Source organism: Mirounga leonina, unplaced genomic scaffold (assembly GCF_011800145.1).
Source record: "Mirounga leonina isolate KUSES-001 unplaced genomic scaffold, KU_Mleo_1.0 Mir_92, whole genome shotgun sequence".
NCBI classification, from domain to species: domain Eukaryota; kingdom Metazoa; phylum Chordata; class Mammalia; order Carnivora; family Phocidae; genus Mirounga; species Mirounga leonina.
In genome coordinates this window covers 18,204,867-18,220,068 of record NW_023270852.1, presented here as the reverse complement: position 1 = coordinate 18,220,068, position 15,202 = coordinate 18,204,867, and the positions used below count along the sequence as shown (strand labels likewise).

At 44.5% G+C, this 15,202-nt stretch overlaps 2 protein-coding genes across 3 annotated transcripts in view; both read left to right on the top strand.

Moving 5' to 3' along the window:
- Nucleotides 1–894, top strand: part of NARS2 (asparaginyl-tRNA synthetase 2, mitochondrial) — a 138,724-nt gene extending 137,830 nt beyond the window's left edge. The window contains exons 14-15 of one of the 2 annotated variants that reach the window (XM_034995552.1): nucleotides 401–474; nucleotides 723–894. In XM_034995552.1, the coding sequence (XP_034851443.1) occupies nucleotides 401–474; nucleotides 723–745 (97 nt within the window). In that variant the 3' untranslated portion in view covers nucleotides 746–894. Of the gene's footprint in view, nucleotides 1–400 lie in introns of both variants that reach the window. The other variant, XM_034995551.1, reaches the window with a different exon arrangement.
- A 6,153-nt stretch (nucleotides 895–7,047) lies between these two features.
- Nucleotides 7,048–15,202, top strand: part of GAB2 (GRB2 associated binding protein 2) — a 187,363-nt gene continuing 179,208 nt past the window's right edge. The window contains 1 exon segment of the mRNA XM_034995047.1: nucleotides 7,048–7,247. Within this exon segment, the coding sequence (XP_034850938.1) occupies nucleotides 7,173–7,247 (75 nt within the window). The 5' untranslated portion in view covers nucleotides 7,048–7,172.

The window sequence follows — 15,202 nt, the reverse complement described above, 5'->3', positions numbered from 1 at the left end:
CTGAATTGAGTCCTCACTTAAAATCATCACTTTGAAAACATGCATGGAAAATAGGGAACTGTGGACTGCTAAAATTGTCATTTGGTTCAGGAAAATTTTTCTGAAGAAAATCTTAGGGCTTTTTCCTAGAATGTAACAAAAATGTTAAGTTATAGGGGCGCCTGGGTGGCTCAGTCGTTAAGCGTCTGCCTTCGGCTCAGGTCATGATTCCAGGTCCTGGGATCGAGCCCCGCATCGGGCTCCCTGCTCGGCAGGAAGCCTGCTTCTCCCTCTCCCACTCCCCCTGCTTGTATTCCCTCTCTTGCTGTGTCTCTCTCTGTCAAATAAATAAATAAAATCTTTAAAAAAAAATAAAGTTAAGTTATAGTGATTACTGCCAACATATTTCTAATCACTCTAGGAAAAGAAAACAGCAACAAAAAAGCTTCCGGCTCTTTCCTCAGTCAACACTCTGGACCTTGGAGAAGCTTGCATGTAATTTGACTGCAACTACTTTCCTTTTTTAGTTAATTGTGTTAAATGTGCCTCATAACTCCTAATCCCATTGGGACTGTCATTTAGAAGGGGCTGGGGGGAAGCTGTTTTAATTCTGGCTTTTGTTTCAGCCACTAAGTGTAATACCACATGATTGTTGACCCAACAGTAATCCAGTTAAAAAACAGTCTTCAGAGTTACTGCATCATCAAAATTAACCCTGATTACATCAAATTATGTTGAAACAGACCACAGCTGTTTGCCCTGTTGAAGCAACTGCTTGAGAGCTCATCCAGAAGATACATCTTGGTGTAAGGAAGATACATTTTGTTTTTTATTTTTGTTTTTCAACACAAATGTAGGAGGGAAACACTCTGTTCTTCCCAGAGTTGCTTGGTGGGAGTTGAAAACTTTGTGATACTCCAGAATCAAAAATCTTCTTGATTCCAAAACAGAAAAAAATCTGAGACCTTCTAAGGTTTCGGTTTTCTATAGGAAGGATGGAAGAAGGAAATAGAAATCTATTGAGTATGCTCTTGTCAGCAAAAAAGAAGTGGAACTTATTACTACAGAGAAGGATGGTGGGACTTTCTGAGATAGGCTGTATGCAGTTGTATGCTAAGACTGGCTCATAGCAGCCGATGAGAACAGATTGTGGTGAAAAATTTTGCAAGCTGATTGTTTAAAAAAAAAAAGCATTATTAAAATTAAATAATTTAAAATGGAAAGTAACAAGTATCGGAGAAGATGGAGACAGATTGGAACTTTCATACATTGCTGGTAGTGTAAAATGGTGTAACCCGCTGTGGGAAACAGTTCAACAGTTCCTTAAAAAGTTAAACGCAGGCGCCTGGCTGGCTCAATTGGTAGAATATGTGACTTGATCTCAGGGTCATGGGTTTGAGCCCCACATTGGGTGTAGAGATTACTTAAAAAAAAAAAAAAGTTAAACACAGACTCACCCTATGATCCAGCAGTTTGACTCCTAGGTATATACTCAAGAGTAGTGAAAACATACATCCACACAAAAACTCGTACAGGGATGAATGTTCACAGCAACATTATGCATAGTAGCCAAAAAGTGGAAACAACTGAAATATTCACCAACTGAAGAATGAATAAAATGTGGTATCTCCAGTCAAAGGGATATTATTCAGCGAAAAAAGGGAAGAACCAATGGATGCTACAACACAGAGGAACCTTGAAAACATAGAAAGTGAAAGAAGTCAGACACAAGAGGCCACGTATTATATGATTCCAATTACATGGAAGATCCAGAGTTGCAAATCCATAGAGACAAAGTAGATCAGTGGCTGCCAGGGGTTTGGGATTAGGGGAACGAGGAGTGACTGCTAATGGATATAGAGTTTCTTTTTGGGGTAATAAAAATGGTCTGAAATCAGACAGCAATGATGGTTGCACAACTCGGTGAGTATACTGAAAACCACTGAGTTGCACACTTTAAAAGGGTGACTTATGGGGGAAAAAAAGGGATGACTTATGGCCAATAAATGATAGGTTAATAAAAAAATTAACTCATAAATTTACAATTAAATGTTATAATAAAAACGGAATAAGTAATCAAAATTCACTAGTTACTAATTATTTCACTACATTTCACTGTTTGCTCTTGGCATTTTTGTCTATGTATATGTTGGAAGTACTAAATAATGATGTATTACTTAGCATCTCTTAACTGTTCGTACACATAAAGTTGATAGCTTAAAATTGGTCAGGGAGGTGAGGAGGTATAATATTTGGTGTGACAAAAATTGTCACATACTACAAATCAAGGCCACTGCCACCACCACCACCACCACCAGAGAGCCAGTTTTTAAACATTTACCAGCACATCCCTGGCTGTGTGGGTCAGACAACCATTTTGGGTAACTCTGGTACAATTAGTTAAATGAGATGGTCTCCTGTGGCCTTTGGATCCCCAACAAAACAGAAACTAGCAAATCTGCAAAGCCACTATGCATGCATTCGGTGCAGAAGAAAATGGCATTTCTGGTCACCTGTTGGGAGAAACCCACTTTGACTCAGGGGACATGATTTCTCACATATGGGTACAAGGGGCTAAGTGACAGCATCCCTGTAGGACTGTCAGAATGAGGCCAGCTATCAGATAAACTACAAATGATTTACTTCTTAGTCCCAGAGAGGAGAGTATCTGGGGAGTCTACACAACAGTGTTGGGGTTTGGAAGCCAAGGGTTAACAGTTACCTCTCTGGAGTCAAGAGATAGAAATCAAAAGGTCTAAGGAGCGGATGTTTTAGAAATTACCCAAGGATTTCAACCACCCCTAAAAGTGAAACTGCAAAGGATTACCTCCACCTGCTCAGCCCTTCCCACGAGGCCAGTCCCTGCAGATTTAAACACTCCAGCTACTTATAAGTATCTTCACAGATACTGTTTTCTGGTGTGGATGGATCAGAGACTCCTGGATGCTCCAGGAGTCCACCGCTCCCACGTGCCATCCTTTAAGGGTTTTTTGTTTTTTGTTTTTCATTCTCAGAACATTCCGTGAGCATTGATCGTGTGCCTGATACCATGCAGGGAAGCTTCAGGGATATAAGAATAAGGAAGACACACCCTGCCCAAGTATTTGCAGTACACTGTGATAACCTATACAGGTGCAGTGTGAATTCAGAAAAACATGAACAACTATGCTGAGGAGTGGGGCTGGTGAGTTTTAAGGAAAGGGGTCTTGACATATGTTCAAGATCTAATGCAAGGGAGGAGTTCTCTCTGAAGGAAGTAAGGGGCCATCATGGAAAGTGTGGTTTGGAGTACGAGGGCACTTTCTTAGGCACTTGACAAGTCTTTGTCCTTGGGAGAATATGGTAACTGTGCAGCATGATCTGTGAACGCGATGATGTACCACCCTCACCAGTGTCAGCAGAAATGTCCCAGAAGTCTAACTGCCCCAAAGCAGCACAGGTTCTAGTTTCTTACGAAGGAGAAATTGGGAAACTGGACTTGCTCAAACATTTCCCTATAAGAAAGTTTATTTCCAAAATATCTTCCACTGGGTGTAATGTCAAACAACTTCAGTTTTTTAGCAGCTGCAGACAGGGAGGAAACCCAATTAGGTCTTCAGCCACACCCCAAGCCCACTTTCAGATCCCAGTCCCCTTCATATGCCAGAAATGGATTTGAGTAGGTCACAGTAATTTGATGGAACCAAATGGGCTCAAAGCATCCCGGGGTTAAAAAGGCACACACCTCAACATTCATGAGAGTCCAGTGTCCTGAAAGTCACTAGCTGAGGTGGCTCAGCTGGCCACACTGACCTTGGCAAGCAGTACTCAGCTCTGAAATTAACCTGTGAACTAAATTGAAGGGGAGAAAAGGCAGCATGGCTAGGACACAAACATCCATCCCCCACCCCCGGTCCAATCACTGACGTCAAGCCTGGAGTGGGTGGTATTAATCACGCTAGCCTGGTGTGCAGTTGAGGACAACTCTCCTTCCAACCCGTTCCTGGGACCGTTCCATCAGCTATGCACCTGCCACTGGCCACAAACCCTCAACTCCCAGACAGGCACGGATGCAGGCTGTTGCTGACGACACTCAAAGCCAGAGTGCACCCTTTAGAACCCAGGCTTGGGGGTGAGGGGGAGGAGGGAGAGCAAAACCTTGTGCCCGTGTGTTCTTCCCAGGTGTGCGGTTCTCATTTCTGCAATGCTTCCTCCAGAGGAGCTCTCGCCATAAGATGGTCATTTCCTGAGGATTTAATGAGAAGATAGAATTAATGACCCAAAGCGCTCTTTGCAGCCAGTCGTTAATTCCCCCCAGGAAATACCCGTGGTCTTTAATCAAAATTGTCTAAATTATAGACTAGTGATGCATGTCCTCACAGGTTTGGGGGCTGGGGTTGGGGGGCTGTCATCCCTACTGGTTCCAATAGATGGCGCCTATCCTCATGCAAATAAATCACTCCTAATTCATTTTCCACTTCTCACCAGCGAAAACCAGAGAGCATTAAAAAAAAAAAAAAAAAAAGACGGCGGGGAGTGGAGAGGACTTAGTGAAGGCCCAGACAGGAACGTTCTGTCCGAGGGCTGTTCCCAGGCCTGGCACACACCTCAGGCTCAGACTGAGCCACAGGAGCCAAGAACCTCAGCAGCAGTCCTGCCTCCTATGTGTGCAGCCTGAGCTGGGTGCTGGCAGCTAAGTAATGGTAAAGGTGGGGTGGGGGGCCAGAGAGCACCAAGAAGAGACCCTTTTTTCTAACTTTTGGGAAAGAAACGGTGTGTTCAGAGAAGACTTCCTGAAACTGATACAAGTTTTCCCCATTACCCAAAAGTTTGCCTTACACCCCTTCACTTTTACAAAAGACCCACATTACTACTTGGTTCTGCCCACCAAAAGAAATTCGAGGAGGATTTTTACTTTTAGGAGATGTTAATTGCTTCTTCACTTTACCCCATGTCAGCTTAAGGGGAAATTTCATGGGAAGGGACCACTTTTGGATTGCTGGGAAGACCTGTTACTCTGTAACTGTTGTCTTTTGAGGCCCCTCCTGCCATTGGCTCAGAATATCACACTTTTCTATTTCCACATGGAATTGTAAATAACGGGGAGCAGAGGTCTTTTGCAAAACAAGGTAAGACCCTCAAGAGCTTCTGGCAGAATGCAGCCCATACAACTATCAAAGGGTATGTATTAGAAGACTACTCTTCTAGGGAAAGATAAGGCATATGTATGCCTGACTTGCATCATACACCTCAGCTGCAAACCATGCAGACTGCAATCACTGAGACTTGGCACCATGACTCAGATGTGAATGAAGCCAGATTGCTTTATTTTGGTTGGGAGTCACCGCCTCCTGATTGATTTGGCAGACTTGACTATTTGGATATTTGTCTCAGAGGGTTTCAAGATACTTAAAGTAAGAGGTTAAAATGGCTGTAATTCTAGTGGTGGCCCTTCAGTGTGGCTTAAAGATTTCTAAATTGTAAGGCTAAGGGAGCTCTGGTCCCAGCCATAGCCTGATGGTTCCAGCTTTACATTCAATCCAGCAGCTCACTGGATAGTGAAGAAAGTCAATGAAATGATGGGTGCAGGGGAGCTGATCTCTACCTCTCAGGATGCTTAGAAAAGCTAAGCATATAGTAAAGGATTAGCATTTACAAACTGATTGAAGAGAGTGAACTTTCTCCAACCCAGGCAAGATCTATAAAACCAGAACAATGTCCAACATCTTGAAACAACTAGCTTTGCTGCACAGAGACAGGAAAATGAGCAAAAATAGCCTTGGTCTTAAGTTGTATGGGAAGTGTGAGATGCTGTTTCTCCCACTCATCTGCCCCACAGCACAGCACCCTATGATGAAATGGGTTATTATCCACTTCTCAGAGAAGTTGGGGGAGGACCTACCTTTTAATGCTGCTCCTAAAGGTACTTTGTGAGTTGACAAGAGCCCCGACCAAAGGTGGGTGTTTTTTCCCCCCTCTATCATCCCCCTGAAGTACTGAGGTTATCAAGTGTGTGCTTACACATACTTTATTTCAGTTAAACCTCACCACAATGCAGTGAGAGAAGTATCATCAGATTCCAATTTTCATATGAGCCCCAGAGAGATTTTATAACCCATGTCAGTGATTTGGACTCTGGGGAATTTTGACCCCAATTTCTTGTTCTACACCACCTTGCTTTCTAATTCACTATGAAATAGATTGACTCACTTTCACTTCCATCCTGCAAATCACACAAATTTTCTTCTCCTGAACTGTTTTTCCCAGAGGCAATCAGAAGCCAGCTGGACTTTATTTGCTGGTAATAAGAGGCCCCCAAGTTGATCGGTAGACACTAAAGCAATTACCCCACTTTAAATAGCAGATGAGCAAGACCACCCTCACCACACCCCCAGCCCCAGCATTAGAAACTTGCCTCTCTATTGCACAAGCTTTGGGACTTTAGGCTATCTGCAAAATGGGAATAATACGGCTCGCCCAATTTGTAGATTTGTGAAGACAGTCATGTAAACAAGGAATGTAAAAGCGCCCAGCACGTAATAGTCTCTTTGCTTCTCCCGCCAAGGGGGTGCGAGAGTTAATGAAACTCTTGCTGGGCAGCGGATCACTAATTTCTGCCAGAACCTGACCCACTGAAACCTGAAACTCGGAATGGATAAGAAACGCGAGCAGCCCTTGGGTCCCTGCCTGACGACCCTCTGAAAAATCGATTCGCGATCGAGGGCGCGCAGCCCCTTCCCTTCACCCCGCCCCCACCAGGGGCGCGGCCGCCTCCCGCTTGCTGCTGAGGCTTGGGGCGGAGGGGAGCAAGACCAGGGGGTCGCGGCTGGTGGCAGGCTTCGGCGACCGAGCAAACCTCGGGCCTCCCGGCTCCCAAGGAGCGAGGCGGCCTGCGTCTTTGAAGGCGGCCCGCCGGGGGGCGCGGCGGGCTGTGGGCGTGGCGAGCGCGCGCCGCCCTTTTTCCTGCTGTGGCGCCCCCACCGCGGCCCGGCTGGGAGTGCGCGCGGGCGCGGGCGCGGGCGCGCGCAGGGGGAGCGGGAGCGCGCGAAGCGGCCGAGCCCGCGCCGCGCCGCCTCGTCGTCGCCCCGCGGCCGCTGGCCGCCCCGGCCCCTCCCCTCCCCCGCGAGCTGCGCACCGCCGGCCGGCTGACCCAGCGGCCCGCGCCCGCGCCCTTGTCTGCCCGACCCCGCGGCGGGCTCCAGGCGGCCGGCAGCATGAGCGGCGGCGGCGACGTGGTGTGCACCGGCTGGCTGCGGAAATCGCCCCCCGAGAAGAAGTTGAGGCGCTATGTGAGTGCGGGCGGCGAGCGGGTGCGGCGGCGGACGGCGCGGGGGGGGCGCCCCGCGGCCTGCCCAGGGGCTGGGGGCTCCGGGAGGGGCGGCGCCGAAGGGGAGGGCGGGCCCTGGGATCCCGGGGGGGCGAGGAGCGGCCGGTGCGCCCCGCGGCTCGGGGCTGTGTGGGGCACCTGCACACCTGTCACAGGTGCGCCGCGGAGGGGCGGAGCGGGCGGAGCGGGCGGGCGGGCAGGTTGAGGCTGCGGCTCCCTCTCCGCTGGGCGGGCGCGGCGGCGGCGCCTCCCCAGCCAGCCTCCGTGTAAACTAAATACGGTATTGAAGTTTGTATTGATTGTTTTTGGAGACCGAGAGAGTTGATTCCCGGGGCTTGGGGGACCATAGTAACCCCGGGCGGCTTCAGCCTGCGGGGCTGGGGGAGTGGGCGGGAAAGGGGGGCGCAGTCTGCGGGGCGGCGCAGCCCCGTCCCCACAAAGGGCGAGGCGCCTCACACCCTTTCCCCCTTGCCTTTCTCTGCCCGCCCCTCCCGGGTGACCGCCTGCTTCCTTCCAGTCCACAGCCTCTGCATCACGGGCAGCGTCAGCGGCATGTGCAGCTCTTGTATTAAGTGACTCATTTGTTTGTCCCCCTTCTTTCCCTTTATTCTGTATGTCTCTCACATACATCCCCCCACCCCACCCCACGATGGTGACACTGCAGTTTGGTCTGGTATAACTGGCCCAGGTTTTGTGCGGTCCTAGGTAGCTGGGGTCGGGAGAAATCAAGGTTCTCAGTTGCCAGGTGGTGCTCACCGACGGTGTTTACCGAAATTGCTGGGACAGCCTCTCCCTTCTGGGTGAGAAACTGGCAACATCGAGGGGAAGGCGGTATACAGTCTGGTGCTGACTGGTGAGGAGGTCTGGCTAACACTCCCCCCACCCCCCTCCGTCCCGTGCCTTGCCTGATGGGGTCAAAGTACAAGATCGTGCTAATTACAATCAGCCCTGGGCTCTTTGGGGGCGTTTGGAAATGGAAGGTCGGTAAAAGGTGTCAAGGTCTCTTCACTTGCCTATGAAATGCCCTTGTTACACTGACCCTTGGTGCTGGACTCTCTGGGATCATTCCCACGGCATGAAAGTGAGCTGTTGCCTTCCAGCTGCAGTGCATCAAGGGAGCTCTGAATAGACCCTGCCCTCTGTCAGCTGCACCAGTGGCTGTCCATGGGGGGAGAGGCAGAAGCTTACCAGAGTTTCCTGTCTTGGCTCCCCTGATCAGAACTGAAGGACTTCTGGCCTCTGGATTGAGGAAGTGACATTCTGTTTTTCAAAGGAAGTGTTGTTGGGGCGTGCGAGTGTGTGTGTATGTATGTAGATGAAAGCAGGCTCTTAATTTAAATCACTTGCTGAGAAGACTCTTAAGTATTTAACAATGACTTTTGAAAGTGGACATAGATTTAAAATACAGTAGGGATGAGGCAATGAAGTGTTCATCTCGGTTCTAAAGCTCATTTTTCAGGGATGTCCAGGTAGCCAAAGCAGTATAATTACTAAGAAAGAGACTTTTCCCCTTTTCAGAGTTGTATCAGCTCATTAGGAAAGGTGAATTTTTATATTAGGTTAAGGATGAGTAATTTGCTATTTATGTTTTTATAAATATAAAAACAAAAGAAAAAATCTTTGGCCCCAAAGAATTTCTGAAACTATTAGTAAAAGTGTCGTAACATTACCAGCTGGTGGAATAGAGTATCCAGTGAAAATTTTCAAGTTAGAACACTACCCTAAAGAACCTTGAAACTTTGTTTTTGATACAGTTTGCAAACAATTTGATACCTTGTCTGTATTCGACTGATGACTACTTCAAGTCTATCACCTAGACTCTTTTTATGACCCATTTCTTTGGTATTTTTGTTCTCAAGCAACCTTAGCTTACCCCCCCCCCCCCCCCCGCCAAACAAAAACAAAAAAACAAATTAGGGGGCTTTGCAGTCAAGCACCTTTTTCACCCATCTGAAGTACTGGACACCTTATAGTCATATGATGACCTCAGCCTCTTTCCCATCATCTTTAGAGCTCCCACCCATAGACCTCTGATCAAGCTAGTAACAGCTTTTCTTAGGCTTGGGGGTGATGTGTTCCAGTGGTATGACTAGAAGTCTCCTCTACTGTGGGAGCTCAGTTCCCTTAGTTAAAACTGAGCTGATCTGTCTAACCCCAAACTCATGGGGTTAGAGTCTGCCTTTACATCTTATTTTCTTTTTGCATGTTGAGAATTTTTGCACCTTGTTTTAAGTTAGAACTTTGCCAGTTCCCTCTGTTCGTTAGAAACAATCTAGGAGACAAGTAATTCCCAGCTCCGTTGCTAAACACACCCCCCAAAATAGCTGCTTATTCTGATATATATCATAGGTGTGTGGTGTATCAAGCATCTGAGATAAAGAGAAAAGAAGGTAATGAAATAGATTGCAACTACTTATAATTAATTTTAAAAACTTCTCTCTAATTTGAGGAGGGGGTAATAAATAGGAGGAAAAACAACTTGAAAGAAGCTATGGCAAATGTTACCAGGGATTAGATTTAGGGATTTATTTTTCAACAGTCTTTTCTAATTTATTAATCATAGGAAAATGTAGAGATCTATTCAGTATTGCTGTGCATATTGGGGGAATTACAAAAAGTGGCCTCTGGAAAATGGTGAGTATTGATTGCCTCTGGGCCATCATGATACCTTTGTAGTGGGAGGCTGGCAGAAGGAACAGCCCTCCCATCATGCTGTAGTATGCCTGTATATGAGTGTGTGTGTGCATGCACACACACACACACACACACACACATATATAAGGCTGAAGCCACATTTTCTCAAGGAAAAACATTTTATGACCTACACTGCTCTAATTTTCTATTAATTTCACTGGGTTAATAGATTTAGGGGAAAAGACTGGTAGCAACACTGTCCTCTAGTGGCTAATTTGGAGAAAATTGTGTATTGGTTCTAATGAACAACTGAAGTGAGGAAACTGTTTATTTTTATTTTATTAAGTAAACTTACTTATTAAGTATTTGTGTCTCAGACACTGGATTAGATGCTGGGAATAAAAATTAAGCCATCCCATCAGTCTTAGCAGATGACTTTGCCTTTTCCACAAAGAACATTGAAACTGAGAATAGCAGTGTGCACATACTACAACCATATTTCCAAATTTACCTATATCTGCATGGTTCCTTTACTTTTTCCCTCTACTTAGAGTAGGTGAGGTGCCCCTTTTTTTGGGGAAGGCAGTGCTGAGATAATGGAGATGATGACCTGAGCTGATGCCCAGGTGCCCTGATGAGGTGCCCCTTCTAACTGAGCAGTCCTGCTACCTGTGCTTTGGATCATATCTCATCCTGTCTATTCAGATCATTATTACCCTTTCAATCATGAATCTCTGTGTCTTCCCCTCTGCTATCCCTTTCCATTAACATGTAAACATACTTCCCTTTAACAAAATCCTCCCTCAGTATCACAGCCCTTCCTTCTCACTATGCTTTCTCCTTTTCTTATTCATGGTTGTTGATACTGTCTCCATTTCTCCTGCCTTCTTGTCATTTGGCTCCAGTCTGAAACCTACTTTGTCATTTCGCTAAAGCTGTTCTCTGAAAGGCACAAGTGACACCCAGGTCATTAAATTCAGAGGTCTGTTTTTTCACTACTCATTTTAATTTCTTCACTGCTTAGTTAATATGATAAATGCCTGACTTTTCTCCCTTTCTTGGCCACCCTAAGTCTCTTTTGCTAAAATGACCCTCTTTACCCAGTCCTTAAAGTTGGAAGTTCATTTATCATCACAGGGGTTATGGTCTAGGCTCTTTTCTTCTCCTCAGACATCTCATCCATTCTCCTGGCTTCAATTATCATTGCATGCTGGTTATTATCAGGTTAAATTTCCATCCCAGAGTTCTTAACTGGACATCTCTACTCAAATGTCTCCCAGACATCACACACTCACCACACCCAAAACGCTCATGTATTCCTCTGCTCAGTAAATGGTGCCACTGACTACCCATTTGCTCAAGTGTGAAACTTGGGAATCAACCTTGACTCCTTGTCATCCACTACCCCACATCGCCTCTTTTACCAGACCCACTAGTGCTATCATTTTAATATCTTTTTCTCTATGCTTCTCCATCTCCACTCCCGTGACTCTTTTTTTTTTTTTTAAAGATTTTATTTATTTGACAGAGAGAGACACAGTGAGAGAGGGAACACAAGCAGGGGGAGCAGGACAGGGAGAAGCAGGCTTCCTGCCTAGCAGGGAGCCCAGTGTGGGGCTCGATCCCAGGACCCCAGGATCATGACCTGAGCCAAAGGCAGATGCTTAACCATCTGAGCCACCCAGGCGCCCCAAAGCCTAATTTCAAAAAAAAAATTATTATTAAACTTCTACTCTGAGGCAATCATAGATGCACACCTATTTGTAAAACTAGTGAAGAGAGGTATGTGTACTCTTCACCCACTTTCTCCTAATGGTAACTCTCTGCAAAACTAGAGTGCAATATCACCATCAGGATATTGATAATGGTGGAGTCAAGATACAGGACATTTCTATCACCACATGATCCTTCATTTTGCCCTTTTATAGTTACACCCACTACCATCCCATTCTCACTCTATCCTTAACCCATGACAACCACTAATCTCTCCTCCATTTTTATATTTTGTTATTTCAGAAGTGTTAAATAAATGGGTTCATACAGTTTCTAACTTTTTGGGATTGGCTTTTTTCATTCAGCATAATTCTCTGGAGATTCATCCAACTTGTTGTATGTATCACTAGTTCATTCTTTTTTATCGCTGAGTAGTATTCCATGGTATACATGTACCATAATTCATTTGTTAAACTGTTCACTTATTGGTTTTATTTTTAATTTTTATTTTTTTTAGGATTTATTTATTTATTTGAGAGAGAGATAGGAAGAGGGGCAGGGGGAGAGGGAAGCAAGCAGACTCCCCACTGAGCAGGGAGCCCGATGCAGGGCTTGATCCCACGACCCCGAGATCATGACCTGAGCTGAAATCAAGAGTCTGATGCTTAACCAACTGAGCCACCCAGGCGCCCCTTACTTATTGGTTTTAATTTCCATTTCCCTATGGTTAATGATGTTAAACATCTTTTCTCATGATTATTTGCCATCTGTATGTCTTCTTTGGTCAAATGTCTCTGTAAGTCTTTTGTCCATTTTCTTTATGAATTGTTTGGGTTTTTTTTTATTAAGGGTTTTTTTTTTTAAGTTTTTATTTAAGTAACCTCTACACCCCATGTGGGGCTTGAACTCACAACTCCGAGGTCAAGAGTTGCATGGTCCTCTGACTGAGCCAGCCAGGCACCCCTGGATTGTTTGTTTTTTTACTGTTGAGTTTTGAGAGTTCTTTATATGCCCAAGATACTAGTCCTTGTCAAATAATGTGGCTTGCAAATATTTTCTCCCAGTCTGTATCTTGTCTTTTCATTCATTTAGCAGGGTCTTTTACAGAGCAAAAGTTTTTATTTTGGATGAGGTCCAGTTTAACAATTTTTTCCTTTTATGAGCTGTACATTTTTTGGTCAAGTCTAAGAACTCTTTGCTAAGCTATAGGTTGCAGAGATTTTCTCCCTCTTTTCCCTAAACATTTTTTAGTTTTAAGTCCATCATCTGTTTTGAGTTCATTTTTGTATAAGATGTGAAACTTGGGTTGAGATTTTGTTGTTGTTGTTGATTTTTGTCATTGGATGCCCAATTGCTCCAGCACCATTTGTTGGCAAGGCCATGCTTCCTTTATTGAACTGCTTTTGAACCTTTGTCATAAATCGGTCAGGCATATTTGCCTGGCTCGATTTTCTGTTCTCCGTTGTTCTTTGTTTCTGTCCTACTGCCACTAACTACCACATAGTCTTGATAACTACAGCTATATGATAAGTCTTAAAACCTGGTAGACTGATTTCTCCACTTTATTCCCGATCAGGTTAATCTTGTTTTGTTTTGTTTTTTAGAGGTAAATTTGAAAAGTCAGCTCATCATTAGAAAATTTGAACAATATTAAAGTATAAATAAAAATTATAATCCCCTTGGTCTTAAATTTTTCTTTAAACTTGTGTTTTCAACATAGAATGTAAATGTAACAAATATGTTACTTTAATAATTTATCAAGCAGCCATTATATGCCAAGCACTCAGGTTCTGGGACTACAAAGAAGAAGAAGAAGAAAAAAAGTCTTGCTGAAGAGGTCACCGTAACTAGAAGTAAGCCAAGAGAAGAAAGTCTTCCAGCTAGTGAGACTACTGACCGTGGAGGCCTGGGGCAAGGAACTGCAGAGTATATGCAGGGGCACTAAAAAGAGTTTGGTGTTGTTGGACCATCTCCAGGATGATGAAGATAGTGGGCTCTGAAAAGAACGTGTGGGGGATGCCTGGGTGGCTCAGTCGGTTAAGCATCTGCCTTCGGCTCAGGTCATGATCCCAGGGTCCTGGGATCGAGTCCCTCATTGGGCTCCTTGCTCAGCGGGGAGCCTGCTTCTCCCTCTGCCTGCCTCTCTCTCTAACAAATAAATAAATAAAATCTTAAAAAAAAAAAAAAAGAACATGTGGGTTGGTAAGAACAAGAAAGAGATATAAATGGCCAACAGGTATGTGAAAGGGTGCTCAACATCATTAATCATCAGGGAAATGCAAATCAAAACCACAATGAGATATCACCTTACACCTGTTAGAATGGCTGTAATTAAAAAGAAAACAGTAGGGAACTTCCTCAGAAAATTAAAAATAGAACTATCATATGATCCAGCAATGCCACTTCTGGGTATATATCCAAAGGAAATGAAAACAGGATGTTGAAGAGACATCTGCACTCCATGTTCATTGCAGCATTATTCACAATAGCCAAGATATGGAAACAACCTAAACCTCCTTCAGTGGATAAATGGATGAAGAAAGGGTGTGTCACTGTGTGTGTGTGTGTATGTATGTATGTATACTGTGCTTGGTGTTTTCTGAACATTCTTCATCCATGAGAAGGAAGGAAATCCTGCCATTTGAAACAACATGGATGGACCTTGAAGGCCTTATGCTAAGTGAAACAAGTCAGAGAAAGAGAAATACTATATGATCCCACTTATATGTGGAATCTAAAAAAGCTGAGCTCGTAGGAGTGCCTGGCAGGCTCAGTTGGAGGAGCATGTGATTCTTGATCTTGGGGTCATGGGTCTGAGCCCCACACTGACTGTAGAGATTACTTAAATAAATAAAACTTTAAATAAATAGTAAATAAACAAGTTGAACTCATAGAAATAGTAGAATGGTGGTTCCTGGAAGTTGGAGCATGGGGGAAGTGAGGAGATGTTAGTCGAAGGGTACAAACTTCCAATTAAAACATGAATTAAGTTCTGAAGATCTAATGCACAGCGTTGTAATTGCAGTTAAGGTGCACCATACTGTATACTCAAAAATTACTAAGTAGATCTTAAATGTTCCCATCAGAAAAGAGAAAAGGTAATTATGTGATGTGATAGAGGTGTTCGCTAATGCTGTGGTGGTAATCCTGTTACAGTATATAAGTGTATCAAGCTATTGTTATACACCTTAAACTTAACACAGTGTTATGTGTCAATTAGATCTTAATAACCCAAAGAGGGAAAAAAAAAAAAGAACAAGGGAGAAGGAGGTCTTCAGGAACAAGCGAATTTAAGATTTGTTTCTAAACCATCCTAAGAAGCCAGGGCTTTATTATTATTATTACACAGGGCTCTATTGGAGTATTTAAATAAACCTTATATCTGGTCCAAATTCCTGGGACAGATAACCAGGTGGGCATTCCTTTAGCTGCTTTCTGTTCTGTGGTCCTAATCACTGGATTGATTCCTTGATAGTGTTTATAACATCAAAGGGACTGCTCTAACCCAGGGCCAGTCGCTGAGCTTCTTATCACTAGCATTGGATCAAAATTCCTCATTTGGAATCAACC